General features: G+C 39.0%; 1 protein-coding gene across 1 annotated transcript in view; it reads left to right on the forward strand.

Annotated features, from left to right (window-relative positions):
* Nucleotides 1-18,920, forward strand: part of LOC124777198 — a 303,378-nt gene that overhangs the window by 165,933 nt on the left and 118,525 nt on the right. The window contains exon 12 of the mRNA XM_047252513.1: nucleotides 9,017-9,108. Coding sequence (XP_047108469.1) covers nucleotides 9,017-9,108 — 92 coding nt within the window. The remainder of the gene's footprint in view (nucleotides 1-9,016; nucleotides 9,109-18,920) is intronic.

Raw genomic sequence — 18,920 nt, forward strand, 5'->3', positions numbered from 1 at the left:
CAAGAGACAGTCATGTGTGCTCCATGTGTGTCATTTGAAGTTCGCATTACGAAAGCAATAGCCATCTTGCTGTGGCTCAACAGAAAGAACTGAGGTGTATACCAAGCTATTCTGCTGATATTTTGCAAAACATACATTTTTACATAGTTTGCGCACAGTTGCGTAGTGTAGAGTGTAACTAGATTTAGTAAAGATTTAGATTGTGAACTACTTTGAAGACATTATATTCTGATTTAAATTAGATGACGTCTGATGTTTATAATCCAAATTTACAGTGTTGCCACAACAAGTATCTATCTCATAAAAAAAATGATTTTGAAAATCTGTAATGTGAAATGGTATTGGTCTCTATATTGTCCCTCAGCATGTCAGAATTTGCACTTAATTTTAATTAGGGTCAGAGCTATGTTATTTTTTTTGACATTGTTGAAATTTTTCTTCCAGGTAACACATTCAGATTTATCGCATTATACAGAAACCATTGAACTTGCAGCAATACTTTTTTTATAATTACGGGAACACCTCATTTTTCCAGTGGATATTCCAGTGATGGTTACTGCATTGTACTTACTATATTTAAACTTTGGAAAACGACATTTTTCTGCAATTTTGTCGATATTTAATTTAGAACAAGTATGAAGTTTAATTTCTATGTATCTTACAAAAATAACATAAAAAGTCTGTAATTCACATTTGGTAACCGAGCGAGGTGACACAGTGGTTAGCACACTGGACTCGCATTTGGGAGGACGACGGTTCAATCCCACGTCTGGCCATCCTGATTTAGGTTTTCTGTGATTTCCCTAAATCGCTCCAGGCAAATGTCGGGATGGTTCCTTTGAAAGGGCACAGCCGACTTCCTTCCCCGTCCTTCCCTAATCCGATGAGACCGATGACCTTGCTGTTTGGTCTCTTCCCCCAAACAACCCAACCCCAACCCCACATTTGGTATAGATTTCTGTAGTGTCTCTAAGAATACAAAAATCATTTTTTAATTTTAAGTAGGGTAAGTGCAAAGATTTTTATTGAAGTAAGTGAAATTTTCGCATCTGGAGAAGCTATTTAGTTGAGAATTGGCAGGCAGAGTGCTTTGTGCGTATAGGAGTGGCAACACAGTGGGAGCTAACAATGCCTTACGTAGCTTCTGCAGCAAGCCTGCTGTACCATATATAACAATAAGGGAGCAGTTGGTGTATTGGTGCCAGAAGTGTGATAGGTGTCAAATGCAAACTAATTTAAATCGGACTTAAAAATGTTGACAGGGGTCTTCTAGATCAATCTCGTACCTATCTTCAGAAATGAGCCTGCTGTGGCACCTGTAACCAAGGAAGCAATGTCTGATTTTTCCTTTTCCATTTTGACTAATTCAGATCAGCTTTTGCCTAATCAGTCATGCTAGTGCATAATTCCCACAGAAAATGTTCAACAGTGATGCCCAACAAAACCATCATGTGCCATTTAGCCAAAGGATCATGTTAAGGAACTTGATGCAGCAGGCATTTCTGGTCTTATACAGAGGTAGAACAAATACTATCATAGATGCTTGATGGACCCAGACATTGTGTTTTTAAAATGGTCCCGAATAAAATTTTATATTCTTACTGTAAGTACAAAATGTTGCTGCTTACTTTTGATACAAAGTTAGCAGAAGATCTTTTGTTTTTCACCATTGTGTTATTTTATTTTGCCTACTGAGTTAGTTCCCCATATTTTATGCTAATGGTGAACTATGGTTAATCAAGAAGGAACTGTATCTGATGAAATATGAGGTGGAGAGAAGCTGCTCCAACACTCTTATTACCTTAGTATGCAGCAGATAAATTAGTGTAGATGATACAGAAGTCATTTTCTTATGAAACAGAGCTGGCCGAAGTGGCCGTGCGGTTAAAGGTGCTGCAGTCTGGAACTGCAAGACCGCTACGGTCGCAGGTTCGAATCCTGCCTCGGGCATGGATGTTCGTGATGTCCTTAGGTTAGTTGGGTTTAACTAGTTCTAAGTTCTAGGGGACTAATGACCTCAGCAGTTGAGTCCCATAGTGCTCAGAGCCATTTGAACCATTTTTTTATGAAACAGAAAATGGAGGTTGGTACCAGCATACACAAGGACTAAGCAAAATGATGTAGCAGAGAAATAAGTAGAAGCAGCATGCTAGGAAGAAAAGCTATTGCTCATGTAACACCCCCTGGTGTATATTATGACTATTGCAGAACATAATGACTAACTGATAGAAAAAGTAACGTGAAGTAAAAGTAACATGAAGTAACAAACAAGAAGTTGTGGGCAGTGAAGACAAGCATTCGGATCACCTTCTTCCAGACTCAAACTAAGGACAAGGAAGTCCCAAATCACCTTTGGATCCAACATTGCCCTTTGACACACACCTAGCTCCACTGAGAAACAGACTTATCAGATTACAGAGTTTTGGAGTATATTACGTGTCCCATATTTTAACAGCCTGTGTTTTGTAAGCTGGTAGTGAAGCCTTTGGCTTTCTATGGGAATCCCGTCATTTTTTGCAATAATGAAGCTGCTTTAAGACACTGATTAAACTTTTATGTGACATCAGAGCTTCTTGTTAATTGAATTGGATTGTAATGTGTTTCACGATGCCTTGCCCATTCTGTAAATTACGCTAACAACCAGCCAATATTTTGTATAAAATTGACAGAATGGCTACCCACAGTTACCCTCAGGTGGCAAAATTTCAGTACTTCCAAATATCCAGATCACCAACTAAATGGATTGCTCAAAGGAAAAATAAATTTACACTGTATGACTAAAATTGTTGGTTTTGTTCAATAGTTATTACAGTGTACAGTACACTGCACATTTCTTTATCATTATAAAATCAATCTGCAGTGAATGTCTTAAAAGACAAAACTTTCCAGTGACCAATGAATACAGTACATGCTTTGTTGTACACACAATGCACCCAATGTACTGCTTGTGGTGCCCGTCATTCGGGGTGGACTGCATCAGTCTGTCATGCCCTTAATGTGTACACTGATTTGTCACTATATATTCCATTTTCTGTCTCTTTTGTTTTATTTTGTGCTTGTGTTTTAATTTGCTGTAGGCATACGTTTTCTAAAAGGAAACACATTGTCTTATCATTGGCAGACAAAATAAAAGTCCTCGAGCAGTTAGACAGGAGCACGAATAGTAAGCAGATAGCTGAGATGATGCATGGGAACATCAGAAATTTCAGGCAAAAACAAGTTCTCATTTCTCAACTTTGTGTCTGTCTCTGGGGATGAAGATGGGAGTTCATTGAGAAAAGTAATGAAAACAACAGAAAACCGAGAGCTTGAAGAGGCCGTATTCAAGTGACTTTTGCAGCAGCAAGCACTGGAAAACCCTCTTTGAAGGCAGTTGTTTGTGGAAAAGCAAAACTTTTAGCCAATAAAATCAACAGATTGTTTTCCTTTAAAGCAAATTGTGACTGGTTACGGAATTTCAAGGCGAGGCATGGTTTTCATGAGTTGGATTTAAGTGGAGCCAGCTGCCAGAGTCTGTGGTCATATGTGTGAGTTGGGTTTCCGTGTGTGTGTGTGTGTGTGTGTGTGTGTGTGTTTATTTTTGATAAAGGCCTTGTTGGCCAAAAGGTAACTTTCGAACAGTCTTTTTGTTGTGCCTTTCTGCGACTCAGCATCTTCGCTAGATGATGAGCAGCAACTATCCTTTCCATTTCATTATATTGTTGACCTGGTTTCATGATTTATCCAACTATGCAACATCTAGGAATGTGGCTTGTTGGGTTGAGTAGGACCAGGTGAAGCAAATGGTGGAGAAGTTGTTGAGGTTCTGGAGGTACATGGATAGTGTATTCTCACCTTCAATGCATATAGAAAAGATGTCATCAGTGAGACTGAACCAGGTCAGGGGTTTAGAATTCTGGGTTTATAGAAAGGATTCCTCTAGATGGTCTGTGAATAGGTTGGCATAGGATGGTGCCATTCTGGTGCCCATAACCATACCCTGGACTAGTTTGTAGGAAATGCCTTCAAAGGAGAAGTAATTGTGAGTGAAGATATAGTTGGTCATGGTGACTAGGAAGGAAGTTGCTGGTTTGGTATTCATCGGGCATTGGGAAAGGTAGTGTTCAATAGTGGTAAGACCATGGGCATTAGGGATGTTAGTGTATAGGAAGTGGCATCAATAGTGACTAGCAGGGCACCGTATGGTAAAGGGACAGGAGCTGTGTAGAGTTGGTGGAGGAAATTATTATTATCTTTTATATAGGAGGGTAGGTTCCAGGTAATATGTTGAAGGTGTTGGTCAACGAGAGCAGAGATTTTCTCAGTGGGGGCACAGTAACTGGCCACAATGGGCGTCCTGGGTGATAAGGTATATGGACTTCAGGAAGCATGGAGAAGGTAGGAGTTCGGGGAGTGGTAGGGGTGAGCAGGGAGACGGACTCTGAGGAGAGGTTCTGGGATGGGCCTAAGGCTTTGAGTAGTGACTGGAGATCCTTCTAGATTACTGGAATGGATCACTGTGGCAAAGTTTGTAGGTGGAAGCATCTGACAGCTGGAGAAGTGCTCCCGCCAGGCAATCCTTGCGGTTCATAACACCAGCGGTGGAGCCACTACAAACAAATCCTGAGTACGACTATGGGCACTCGCATGGCACCATCCTATGCCAACCTATTCGTAGGCCGTCTAGAGCAATCCTTCCTAAAAACACAGAATCCTAAAACTCCTCACCTGGTTCAGATTCATTGATGACATCTTTGCTATCTGGATCGAAGGTAAGGATGCCATATCCACATTCTTCCAGAACCTCAACAACTTCTCCCCAATTTACTTGACCTGGTCCTACTCAACCCAACAAGCCATCTTCCTAGATGTTGACCTCCACCTCAAAGATGGTTACATCAGTACCTCCATCCATATCAGACCTACTGCCAATACCTCCATTTCGACATTGCCACCTGTTCCATATTAAGAAATCCTTCCATACAGTGTAGCCACCCGTGTTCATCGCATCTGCAGTGGCAAACAGACCCTCTTGAAATATATTGAGGGTCTCACTGAAGCCTTCACTGACCATTATTATCCTCCCAACCATGTACAAAATTATATCTCCCATGCCTTATATTTCCAGTCTCCCAGCACCTCCCAAAGTCCCAGCGTCCGGCCACAGAGGAGCATTCTCCTCGTAACTCAGTACCACTCAGCACTGGAGCAACTGAATTATATTCTCTGCCATGGTTTTGATTACCTCTTGTTGTGCCCTGGAATGAGAAATATCCTGCCCACTATCCTTCCCCACCCCTCCCACAAAGGTATTCCGCCATCCATGAACCCTACTTGTTGCATAACACTGCCTTGGAGCATGATTGAACCTGCTTTTATGTGTGAAATTCCTCTTTGTTAAGAGCAATAAGCTGCATTCTGTTTGCTAGGACCTTTTCTGTCCAATGACAAAGCTGTTCTGATACCACATACATTCATAATCTGTTCATTAGGTGATAGTGCTGAACAGTTTCAAACATCTTTGAAAAACAAGGATCACACCATCACCACCCCCACCACCACCACCAACAACAACAACAACAACTGGACACCAGTATCAACTGACTTCTGTGTCTTTTGAATGAACAGAGCGAGCTGGGTTTCACAAGATTGTTGTTTACGGAATTTGTGTTCATTCCTGTAGATTTATGGTCTCCAGAGATTCCTATCAATTTATGGTCCCAGAAATGTCATAGTATGAGAGCATAAATTGTGTTCCAAATCCTACAACACATTCACATCAGTGATGTAGGCCTATAGTTTTGTGCATCTCTTTGATGGCTCTTTTTGGAAATTGGAGTGGCCGGCTACTTTTCCAATCACTTGGAACACATCATCCCAATAGCATCCCACAGTAGACTCCTGACAGAAGACGAATAACTTCTTTAATATACTGTATGTGGAATCGTTTAGGTATTCCATCAGATACGGTTACACTGTCTCTCTGTTGAGTAATTTTATGTTCACCCAAGAATTTCTGTTATTGTTATAAACTCAAATTTGCACTTCAACAACTTGAGATATACTTACTTTCACAGTCAGTTATCTCAATATGATCACTACAAAAAACTGTCACAAACTCATACTGTCATGTAGCACTATCTTGTGCTGACTGTTGCTTTGAATGCTGTAAATGACTGCTACAGTGTGTTTCATTCATAGAAGTACCTAAGTCTACAACTAGATTTCTCTGTGTTTCAATAGTATCAGCTGTTTTGTGTGGAAGGCACTGGTACTTCAAAACAAAATTATTAAAATGGTGTTTTGAGGCAGAAACCACTGGTGCTCAAAGGGTTAAGACAAATGTGAGGATGGTTCCTTTGAAAAGACATGGTCAAGTTCCTTTCCCATTCTTTCCTAATCCAAGCTTGTGCTCCATCTCTATTGACCTCATCTCACCAAGACTGTAAAACCTTTTCTTCTTCTTCTTCTTCTTCTTCTTCTTCTTCTTGTTTGTTAAAGTGTATGTGTTTTGTTGAACTTGAATTCCAGAATTTTCATAATTTTGTATGAGGCTTTTAGGTGTTATGGATTTAAGGATAAATTTCTGTAAATTCTGAACCACAAATTGTCATTAGGAATCCATGAGAGTTGAAGTAACATTGTTCATAAACTTCATTATCTTTGAAAAGAAAAAGCTTTTTATTGCTTTTTAAATATTATCAGAAATTGACTACTAGCTATGGAAGGTACCATTGCAGTATGAGCTGCACAGGAGACAGACAGGCTGACTGGCAGACAGAATTGGACCAGTCTAGAAACGAAATACTTTCCCTTGTTTTTGAGTGTGTACTCACTTTCATAGGTGATGCTTTCCCAGTAATTTGTTTCTGTGATTCTGTACACAAGTAAACGAAAATATGAAGAAATTACTACTACTATTACTACTGCCCTACTACTACTTCTGTTACTGTTGTCATAATTTCCAGAATTCAGTATATAGGTGCTAAAAATTTGAAATCTGTCACAATGCTAAGCTGCAAGTTTTCTCTCCATTATAAGAAATGTTTAATTGCCATTGATAATTAATAATGTACCATTGTTGGGCACATAACTTAAGTTTACTGTGACAGAATTACTATTTTAAATTCCCTCCTCCTGTTCATTGGAATGTAATCTGCAATCCCCACCCTCTCTCTCTCTCTCTCTCTCTCTCTCTCTCTCTCTCTCTCTCTCGGCCATTTGTCCTCACCCAAATGGCATACATGTCCATACAATGGAAAATCCAGAATGGAATGTAACGATATTATGAGAAGAAAAGTTGCTACTCACCATATAGCGGAGATGTTGAGTCGCAGCTAGGCACAACGAAAAGACTCTCACAATTAAAGCTTTCAGCCATTAAGGCCTTTGTCAACAATAGACACACACACACACACACACACACACACACACACACACACACATATGACTGCGGTCATGTGTATGAGTTGCATTTGTGTGTGTGTGTGTGTGTGTGTGTGTGTGTGTGTGTGTGTGTGTGTGTGTGTGTATTGTTGACAAATGGCTCAATGGCCAAAAGCTTTAATTGAGAGTGTCTTTTTGTTGTGCCTAGGTACGACTCAGCATCTCCACTATATGGTGAGCAACTTTCCTTCCCATAATACATGTCCGTACATCAGAATTGTTTTGCTTTAGTGTTATCCATTATAGTGCTGCCCAGGTTCATTTTCTTACATATGTCTTCATTTTTAATTTTATGCTAGCAAGTCATCTTACATAACAACTTCAAAATCCAATCTCCACATAAAAATAAGCTCCACTTGATTCTTTCCGTCATTTCCCATGTTTCTGCTCTGTATGTTGCTACACTTCTACAATAGTTTTAAATATCCTGATCTTCGTTTCTGATGTAATATGTGTTTTCCATGAAGCCCCTTTTAAATATTTAGTTGCTTGTATATCTTGGCCATTACAGTTCTTAATCTTGCTTTTGCTGAATCCATCCTTGTTAATAACAACTAACATTTTTATAAGACTCCGCAGACCTTGCTTTGCCAAAATCTAACATCAGGACTTTACTCATTTCTCCAGTAACCAAATGTTCCACTCCATTTGCTTAAAATTAATGGTTAAATTCCATTCCTGGTATTCTCCATAACAATAAAACTGTGTCAGTCAGAGATCAGCTCTTCAAATCAGCAGGCACCACCATAACATAAACAATGGACCCCATTTATCAGACACTGCTGCAGAGCTAAGTTGTCTGATTATTTTGGTCACTTATAAACAGAATCAAGTTTGAACTGAGAGAAATCCCTCAAAAATTAATTCTAGGTGCTTCTGGGATATTCACTGATTAAATTGTGTGAGAACGAGTCTCTGATAAATTTTCAAACGCCATTTCCATTATCCAGGTCATAAATGTTTCTGGATGTTACAGTTTCACAGTATGGAACCAAATGTTTTGTGCTAATTGGTTCATCACAAAAAATGCACAGTTTCAATCACCATGTAATTATGAAGCTGTAGTACAGTATATGTTTTCTTGCACATATTTGAAGTTTTCTTTCATAGTGATGACAGGGAGGGCATAGATTTATGGGAAGGGTGTTACAAATTTCCTTGAGAGTCAAATGAATAATGGCTAACCTCTACAGTTCACATATTGTTCTTGTTCTATGTCATTTTAGGGATTTCAATGTGAACAAACTACTTCTTACTTGTAAATGTAGCATCGTATGATTGATTTATTAGAATGAAGGGAGTTATTGTTATTTTGCTCCATGCAAGAATGTGGAGGTAAAGTACTGCCTTACTTCAGAACAATTCTGCCAGCTACAAACAAAATGTTTATACTTAACTCTGCTTAGGGTGAAGTATCAAGTAACTGTGTACTCAACAGAAAATTAGCCGTCGAGAGATTGGAAAGACTTCACATGGACTATTTTGCTATTGAATCTCTAGTAATTCTTCATCCTAAAATGTAATAATTTGACTAATCATATTTCTTTTGTTTTGATACCTTTCAGTAACCACATCAATTCTATCTTTTCAGGCTATAAAGTATAAACAAGAGTTGGATGAATACAAAGAAAATGAAAAGGTTGCGAAAGAAATTGTTAAGTCGGCAGTTGAGCATTTAGAACTGTAAGTTATTGTCATAAATTACATTTGTTACATATTGCATTAAGTGTGTGTGTGTGTATGTGTGTGTGTGTGTGTGTGTGTGTGTGTGTGTTACAGAGAGTGGAGGGGGGGGGGGGGGGGAAAGCTTTGTTCATTCATTTTCCTTGATACAAATGCGGGTGTAGAACTTCAGAATGAGGAACTACAGAGCACTATATTTGCCTCTATCTGTTTGCGTAAAATATCTGCAAATATTTGTCAGAAAATGAAATTAACTTCATAAAAGAAGGAAAACCCAATACACATGCATCATATTGGAAAATCGTGTGTGGAATACAAACAATGGAATGAATATAGTGAAAAAGTGCTGAGTTGTAGATAAAAACCAGAAAGCTGTAGCCATGAGTGAGGTGTTCATGTAGTTACAGATTATGTCCCAGAGGACAGTATGATTGGATTCAGTGATTGCTTCATGACCTGTGCCAGTGACTGAGGTGGCATAGTGGTCAAGATGGTGGGTGGCCTCACACTCATAAGGAATGGAGCTCAAATCCCTGTCTGCTGATCAAGATTTAGGGTTCTGTGCTTTCCCTGAATCATTTGATGCAAATGCTTGGATGGGTCATTAGGAAATACCATGACATATTTCCTACCTCATCTGTGACCATTCTGTGCTTGTGCTCCATATTTAGTAATGATGATGATATCATTAGGATGTTAAATCCAAATCGTCGTTCCTCAGTTCCTGAGAGCCTGTGCTATCTCCTCCTCCACCCTGGTGTCATTACACATGTCGTAGTATTGAGTCTGTCTTCAGCTGCCAGAGACTGTGTGTGTGTGTGTCTTTTTTTTTTTTACAAAGGCCTTGTTGGCAGAAAACTTATTTTGTGACAGACTTTTTGTTGTGCATATCTGCAACTCTGCATCTCTGCTATATTATGAGTAGCAACTATCCTTTTCATAATATTGTTACATTACATCCTGGATTTTCCACTGTTTGACTTGTCCTAGTATCCCATCCTCCTCCTTGTCAGTGTTTCCCACATGCCTATTGCCTCACTGGTTTTGTGGAGAACCTCCTCATTTCTTATATCATCACTCCACTTTATTTTGAACATCTTTCCATAGCAAAACATCTCAAATGCTTCAATTCTTTTCTTTTGCAGTTTTCCAACAGTCCATGATTCTAGAATGAATTTTTCACTTTGGAGAGCAGAAGTAAAGCTGTGAGGATGGATTGTGAGTTTTGCTTTGGTAACTCAGTTGGCAGAGGTCTTGCCTGTGAAAGGCAAAGGTCCCAATTTTGAGTATTGGTCCAGCACACAGTTTTAATCTACCAGAAAGTTTCTGTCCATGATTCACTTCGATACTACACTGTGCTTCATATGTTCCATCTCAGAATTTTTTCCTCAAATTAAGGTCTATATTTTACACTAATAGACTTCTTTTAGCAAGTACTATTCTCTTTAGCTATATGGTCTGCCTCTTATGTCCTTCTTGCTCTGTCTGTCATGTATTTCTATGCTTCCAAGATTGCAGAATTCCGTCACTTCGTCTACTACAATGTCCCCAGTTTTGATGCCAACTTTATCATCAATCTCATTTCTGTTATTCATCATTGCTTTTACCTTTCTTTAATTTACTTTCAATGCACATTCAGTGCTCATTACACTATTCACACATTCTGTAATTTTTCCATTAGCGGCTTGTCCTGCAAAATTATACAAATTCTCTACAGTGTGGTGGCCTATAGCCTATTGACTTGCGATGGCAGTAATTGTAACTAAATTGAACATATTAATTTTATATACGTAAACTGAACTGTTCAAATATATTTAAATTTTATAATTAATAGCTTAATATTTGGGGGGGGGGGGGGGGGGGGGGCGGAATGTTGGCATTTGGAGGAATTGCATCCAGGTCTGCAAATTACCAGTCTGTGCTTTAGACCACTCGCACATGGAGTCCTGTCGATGACACTTTAAAAATCCCTCATACTCTACGCTTATGCAATCTGCTACATGCAATTTTATTTTAAACTGACCTTTTAAATTTAGTAATCTGTGGCAAATGCTTGCTTTCAGACTAAATATTTGTTCAGAACATGATCTACCCTTCCTAAAACCACCTTAATGTTTGCCTAAATTACTTTCCAGAGTTGTGTCTACTCTGTTTAGTATGATCTTGGAAAATGATATATGCAACTGATTGCAAAGAAATTCGTTTGTTAACATCCTGTTCAGTGCCTTTCTTGTGTAATGGATGTATCAAGGCTGCCTTCCACTCCCCTGGGAGTTTTTGTGTTTTGCAAGCTTTCTCAGAGATTAATTTTAGTTCGTTGTTTTTATTTTTAGTAAAGACCATTTTAAAAGTTCTGTTGTCATAGTCTTCACCCCTAGATATATAAAGTTTTAATAACTTCTTTAACTTCATTGATATGGGATGGGGGTGAAACTTCCAGATTTTCATTGATTGGTTCTGAACAGTTAAGAAGCTGATAAAAGTATTTTTCAAGTATTTCAAAATTTTCAGTGTTACAGAAGTCAAATTGGTGAGCCTCGTACCACACTCCTCTGTTGTTAGATTTACAGAAGTACATCTCCCTAACTCTTTAAACCTCACAGTCACCTCTAAAGGTGTACTGAAAAAGGGTCTCTGTGGCAGGTCATCTACAGGAAACAGTTCCATACTAAATTTCCTTGTATACTCATTTATTGTACCACCATCTAGGTTACAGCCTTTGACCTGTAAGGGCAGTAATCATAACTAAATGAAGTATATTAATTTTATGTATGAAATCTGAAAACACACACACACACACACACACACACACACACACACACACACAGTTTGCCATTTTTGGGGGGGGGGGGGGGGGGGGAGGATGTTGAAATCTGTGGGAATCAAATCCAGGCACACAGATTACCAGTCTGTGCTTTGCACCACTTTCCCACTGTGCCGTCATGATGACAACTGTTCTTCAAGACCGTATCATACTCTACACTTCCGCAATATACTACTAACAGTTTCAAAGAAAAATAATGATCTGGGGCTGTGAGCAATGTGGCACTCATAGTGCTGGAAGGGAAGACATCACAACATAGCATTTGCAGTAGAAAACAGGCAGCTGCATCCCCTCTCTGAGTTGATTTTAGTGCGTCTGATTGTCATTTCGGTACTTAAGCCAGGTTTCTAGTTATTGAGGAAGGTTTCTAGTTATTGAGGAGAGAGCACTACAAAACAAGTTTTCATCTGTTTTATATTTGTATTTATAGCAGCACACATTCGAGGATAAATGGCATAACTGTAGAGGGATTCATGGCTTGAATTCAAAGAGAAAGGGTGTAATTTAATGTAATTTCCAGCTCGCGTTCAAAACGAAATGGCATAATTTTAGTGTGATTTTTACGTTGTGCTGTAGCTCATTAGCACATGACAACTGGCCACCAATTAATTTTTCATCACTTTCACTGAGGATAGTAATGTCATCAATGAATCTTACTATTGATATCATTTCACCACAAATTTTATCCCCACTCCTGAACTTTTCTTTTCTATCATCACTTCTCAGTGTGTAAATTGAGCAGTAATGGAGAAAGACTGCATCCCTGTCTTACACCCTTTTTAATCTGAGCACTTCTCTCTTGGTCTTCCATTCTTATTATTCCATATCATGTGTTATTCACCTTTCAGCTTTAGCTTACATCTATTTTTCTGAGAATTTCAAACATTGTGCACCATTTGACATTGTAAAACACTTTTTGTTGGTTGACAAATCCCATTAGTGTGTGTTGATTTTCCTTAAACATTACCTTATCAAATGCAACATCAAAACTGATAGGTTTTTTATTTGAATGTGAAATAACTCATTCTGCATCATTACAATTTATCGTACAAATGAGCCATAGAATATGAAACTAACTTGTGCATTTACCTTTCCTAAAGACAAACAGATCATGAATATTCTTTTCCATTTTCTTTATATTATTATTTTCATCAATTGGTTTGAATGAGCTGTGAGGTTGATTGAGCAGTAGGTTTTGCATTTATGTGCCCTTATTATATTCTAGATTGTGTGGTAGGTCTCCAGTCTCATGGATGCTACACGCTAAATTGAATAATGGTTTAGTGTCCGCTTCCCCCCAGTTATTTTGGAAATTCCACAAGAATGTTACCTATTCTTTGTGCCTTGTTTGGTCACAAGTCTTCCAGGGCATGTCAAACTTTTATTCTGATACTAGATCCCCGTGCCATCCAAATCAACACCTATTTAATTTCCTACTACTTCAGCGGACAGTTCCTGCCCCTCTGTCTCTTACACATTTAACAGCAGAATTGCCTTTGCACTCTTAACATCCCACTTATGCATTCAGTTTCACTGAAAGTTACTTTGACTGTGTTGTATGTTGACTGTTTTCTTCCAATGACAATTTCATTTTTGATTTCTTAATGGTTTTTTATGAGGTCATTTTACTTTAGCTTCCTTTCACTTCCTACTTATTTTTTTTGGAGTGGCTCGCATTGCTGAATTATCTTTCTTTTCTTGAACAATTATTGTAATTAATTTTTTCCTCAATCGATTGATGTGTTACTTTCTTTTGTTACCCAAGGATTCTTTGCAGTTACATTTGCCTGACCAACTTCCGTGATTTCCCTTCTACTGGTGTCCATACCTCCTCTGCTTAGCTGCCTATTGCAATATTCATTATCAAAGTATGTATATATCTACAACATTGGGAAAATAAGATATTCATAATCATTCCTCATTACTTCAGAGTCCAACATCTTTACGAACTGATTCTTCCAGACGATTCTCTTAAACTTTGGCATACTTTCCATTATCACTAAATTATGATGTGAAACTGTATTTGCTCCTGAGTATGTGCTACAATCCACTACCTGCTTTCAGAATCTCTGCCTCATCATGATGTACTGTAGCTGGTGTAATTCATTGTGTCAAGGCCTTCCCTAAGTCTGTTCAAAAAATTCCGGAACTTCGTCCACACAATTTTCATATGCTTACCTTTTACTTATTGTGCATTTTCTCCTGAAATACTCTCCTCCACAATTCATACACCACTCCCAGCATTGTTTCCATTTCCAGAAGCAGTTTTGATACACCTGTTGCTGGACCGCATGAAGCACCATCTGCAAATTTTGTTGTATCTCATCTATTGTTGCAATAGTCATGCACAAACAAGGATGAATGTGTGGGTGCATTATCGTGATGCAAGAGCCATGAATTGTATTGCCACATTTCAGGTCGTTTCCTCCACAAATTTTTTTGCAGGCATTGCAGCATGTCCCAATAGTACCATCAATTAACAGTTGGTCCCTGTGGCACAGATTCCTGATGAACAAATCCTTAAAGAAACTGTCAGCTTGAGTTTGACATTTGACCTGACCCGACAAGTTGCGTTGCAAGGCAAAGGTCTTTCTGGTCTAACTCCCGAGCCTTGGGAGAAACTTGGTGGCAACACGATGCATTCCAAGATGCTGTGTCAGGAATTAATGACATGATACAACTGAAATAAGATAGATACTGCCTACAGGAAAATTAAAGAGACCTTTGGAGAAAGGAGAACCACTTGCATATATATAAAGAGCTTTGATGGAAGCCCAGTTCTAAGCAAAGAAGGGAAAGCAGAAAGGTGGAAGGAGTATATAGAGGGTCTATACAAGGGCGATGTACTTGAGGACAATATTATGGAAATGGAAGAGGATGTAGATGAAGATTAAATGGGAGATATGATACTGCGTGAAGAGTTTGACAGAGCACAGAAAGACCTGAGTCGAAACAAGGCCCCTGGGGTAGACAATATTCCATTAGAACTACAGACAGCCTTGGGAGAGCCAGTCCTGACAAAACTCTACCATCTGGCGAGCAAGATGTATGAGACAGGCAAAATACCCTCAGACTTCAAGAAGAATATAATAATTCCAGTCCCAAAGAAAGCAGGTGTTGACAGATGTGAAAATTACCGAACTATCAGTTTAATAAGTCACGGCTGCAAAATACTAACACGAATTCTTTACATATGAATGTAAAAACTGATAGAAGCCGACCTCGGGGAAGATCAGTTTGGATTCCGTAGAAATGTTGGAACATGTGAGGCAATACTGACCCTATGACTTATCTTAGAAGAAAGGTTCAGGAAAGGCAATCCTACATTTCTAGCGTTTGTAGACTTAGAGAAAGCTTTTGACAATGTTGATTTGAATACTCTCTTTCAAATTCTGAAGCTGGCAGGGGTAAAATACAGGGAGCGAAAAGCTATTTACAATTTGTACAGAAAGCAGATAGCAGTCATGCGAGTCGAGGGGTATGAAAGGGAAGCAGTGGTTGGGAAGGGAGTGAGACAGGGTTGTAGCCTCTCCCCGATGTTATTCAATCTGTATATTGAGCAAGCAATAAAGGAAACAAAGGAAAAGTTCAGAGTAGGTATTAAAATCCATGGAGAAGAAATAAAAACTTTGAGGTTCGCCAATGACATTGTAATTCTGTCAGAGACAGCAAAGCACTTGGAAGAGCAGGTGAACGGAATGGACAGTGTCTTGAAAGGAGGATATACGATGAGGATAATGGAATGTAGTCGAATTAAGTCGGGTGATGCTGAGGGAATTAGATTAGGAAATGAGACACTTAAAGTAGTGAAGGAGTTTTGCTATTTGGGGAGCAAAATAACTGATGATGGTTGAAGTAGAGAGGACATAAAATGTAGACTGGCAATGGCAAGGAAAGTGTTTCTGAAGAAGAGAAATTTGTTAACATCGAGTATAGATTTAAGTGGTGGTGGTTAGAGTTTAACGTCCCGTCGACAACGAGGTCATTAGAGACGGAGCTCATGCTCGGGTTAGGGAAGGATTGGGAAGGAAATCGGCCGTGCCCTTTCAAAGGAACCATCCCGGCATTTGCCTGAAGCGATTTAGGGAAATCACGGAAAACCTAAATCAGGATGGCTGGAGACGGGATTGAACCGTCATCCTCCCGAATGCGAGTCCAGTGTGCTAACCACTGCGCCACCTCGCTCGGTTAGATTTAAGTGTCAGGAAGTCGTTTCTGAAAGTATTTGTATGGAGTGTAGCCATGTATGGAAGTGAAACATGGACGATAAATAGTTTGGACAAGAAGAGAATTGAAGCTTTCGAAATGTGGTGCTACAGAAGAATGCTGAAGATTAGATGGGTGGATCACATAACTAATGAGGAGGTACTGAATAGAATTGGGGAGAAGAGGAGCTTGTGGCACAACTTGACTAGAAGAAGGAATCGGTTGGTAGGACATGTTCTGAGACATCGAGGGATCACCAATTTAGTATTGGAGGGCAGCGTGGAGGGTAAAAATCATAGAGGGAGACCAAGAGATGAATACACTAAACAGATTCAGAAGGATGTAGGCTGCAGTAGGTGCTGGGAGATGAAGAAGCTTGCACAGGATAGAGTAGCATGGAGAGCTGCATCAAACCTGTCTCAGGACTGAAAACCACAACAACAACACAACTGAAATGTTACATTCTTCTGCGATCTCTAGGACACTCAATCGTGTATTGGCATGTACAATTTCGTTGATGTTCCCGACATGAGTGTCATCGGTGGACATTTAAGGTCATCCTGAACAAGGGTCTTCTTTAACTTCTGTCCGACAATTTTTAAACCCATGTGAACCATTTATAACACCGAGTACTGCTTAATCTCTCATTACCATAAGTTTCCTGCATCATTTGGCGTGTCTCTGTAAAGGTTTTCTTTAGTTTCACACTAAATTTAATGCAGACGCGTTGGTCCTCTAACTCTGCCATCCCAAAATTCGCAAACTGTGCAATACAATGTTCTGCTCAATACAGCACTGAACAGTAACCAGCAGACATACAACAATGAAACTTCCAGCAATTACACATTAAACACAGGCATGTGCAGGGATGGCAACCACATTTTGCTCCTACACACTACTGACACAAAATTACGAATGTTCTGGAATTTTTTGAACAGACCTTGTATACCTCATACTCTTATTCCTTTAACAGTTTATTTACTATTTATAGCTGACATTTAGTGCAAAACTGTATTCATCTCCCCCTTGACTGTATCCTCCATGAGACCAGAATGGGGGACTAATCCAGTTTTCTGCCAATGGTGTGATCATCATCTCACTTTTTCAATTATACATCACTATTCCTGTCGATATATATTATGAGTCTTAAGTGCACATAAAGGCAGGAAGCAGAGATAGAAATGAATAGTGTGAAGAAGAAAGCAAAAATAAGGAGGGGAGTAAGGCAAGGATGCCCATTATCTCCATATTTGTTCAACTTATTTATTGAAAAAAACCATTGAAAAATTGAAAAGAATAACCAAAGGAATTAAAATTAATGGGGAACGAATACACTATCTGTTTTGCAGATGATATAGTAGTACTTGCTGACTCAGTAAAGGGAATGGAGTTTATGTTGCTAAAATTTGCCAAAATCCTAAGAGTATTTAATCCAAAAATAAATAAGAAGAAAACAAAAACTATGGTAGTAGGGAAGACAAAAGAAAATGGTTAAGTTAATATTAAACTAAAAGATGATGTTCTAGAGCAGGTTGAGAACTTCTGTTATTTGGCGAGCACAATCACTGACGACAATAAATTTATCACTGATATAAAGAGAAGAAAAGCCTTGGCAAAGCAAGCTTTTAAAAATAAAAGGAATTTACTAACAGACAATCATATACACCTAGAAAGTTGGAAAAAGTTTGCCAAAACTTTTGTCTGGAATGTCTCAACATATGGATGTGAAGTGTGGACTCTGGGAAAGGCAGAGAAAAAGAGACTGGGAGCAATGGAAATGTGGATATGGAGATGAATGACGAAAATGAGCTGGGTAGATAGAAAAAGTAATGAACAGGTCTTGAGAGAAGTGAATGAGAACAGAACACTGCTAAATTACATAGCAAGAAGAAAATCAAAAATGATACGGCACATAATGAGACACAACCAGCTCCTAAAATATGTATCTGAAGGAAAAGTTTTAGGGAAAAAACCAAGAGGCAGCCCAAGGGAAACATATTTTAATAACATCAAAGAAGATTGTTGTTGTTGTGGTCTTCAGTCCTGAGACTGGTTTGATGCAGCTCTCCATGCTACTCTATCCTGTGCAAGCTTCTTCATCTCCCAGTACCCACTGCAACCTACATCCTTCTGAATCTGCTTAGTGTATTCATCTCTAGGTCTCCCTCTACGGTTTTTACCCTCCACGCTGCCCTCCAATACTAAACTGGTGATCCCTTGATGCCTCAGAACATGTCCTACCAACTGATCCCTTCTTCTAGTCAAGTAGTGCCACAAACTTCTCTTCTCCCCAATCCTATTCAATACTTCCTCATTAGTTATGTGATCTACCCATCTAATCTTCAGCATTCTTCTGTAGCACCACATTTCGATAGCCTCTATTCTCTTCTTGTCTAAACTATTTATCGTCCATGTTTCACTTCCATACATGGCTACACTCCATACAAATACTTTCAGAAACGACTTCCTGACACTTAAACCTATACTCGATGTTAACAAATTTCTCTTCTTCAGAAATGCTTTCCTTGCCATTGCCAGTCTACATTTTATATCCTCTCTACTTCAACCATCATCAGTTATTTTGCTCCCCCAAATAGCAAAACTCCTTTACTACTTTAAGTGTCTCATTTCCTAATCTAATTCCCTCAGCATCATCCGACTTAATTCGACTATATTCCATTATCCTCGTTTTGCTTTTGTTGATGTTCATCTTATATTCTCCATTCAAGACACTGTCCATTCCGTTCAACTGCTCCTCCAAGTCCTTTGCTGTCTCTGACAG

The sequence above is a fragment of the Schistocerca piceifrons genome, chromosome 2, assembly GCF_021461385.2.
Source record: "Schistocerca piceifrons isolate TAMUIC-IGC-003096 chromosome 2, iqSchPice1.1, whole genome shotgun sequence".
NCBI classification, from domain to species: domain Eukaryota; kingdom Metazoa; phylum Arthropoda; class Insecta; order Orthoptera; family Acrididae; genus Schistocerca; species Schistocerca piceifrons.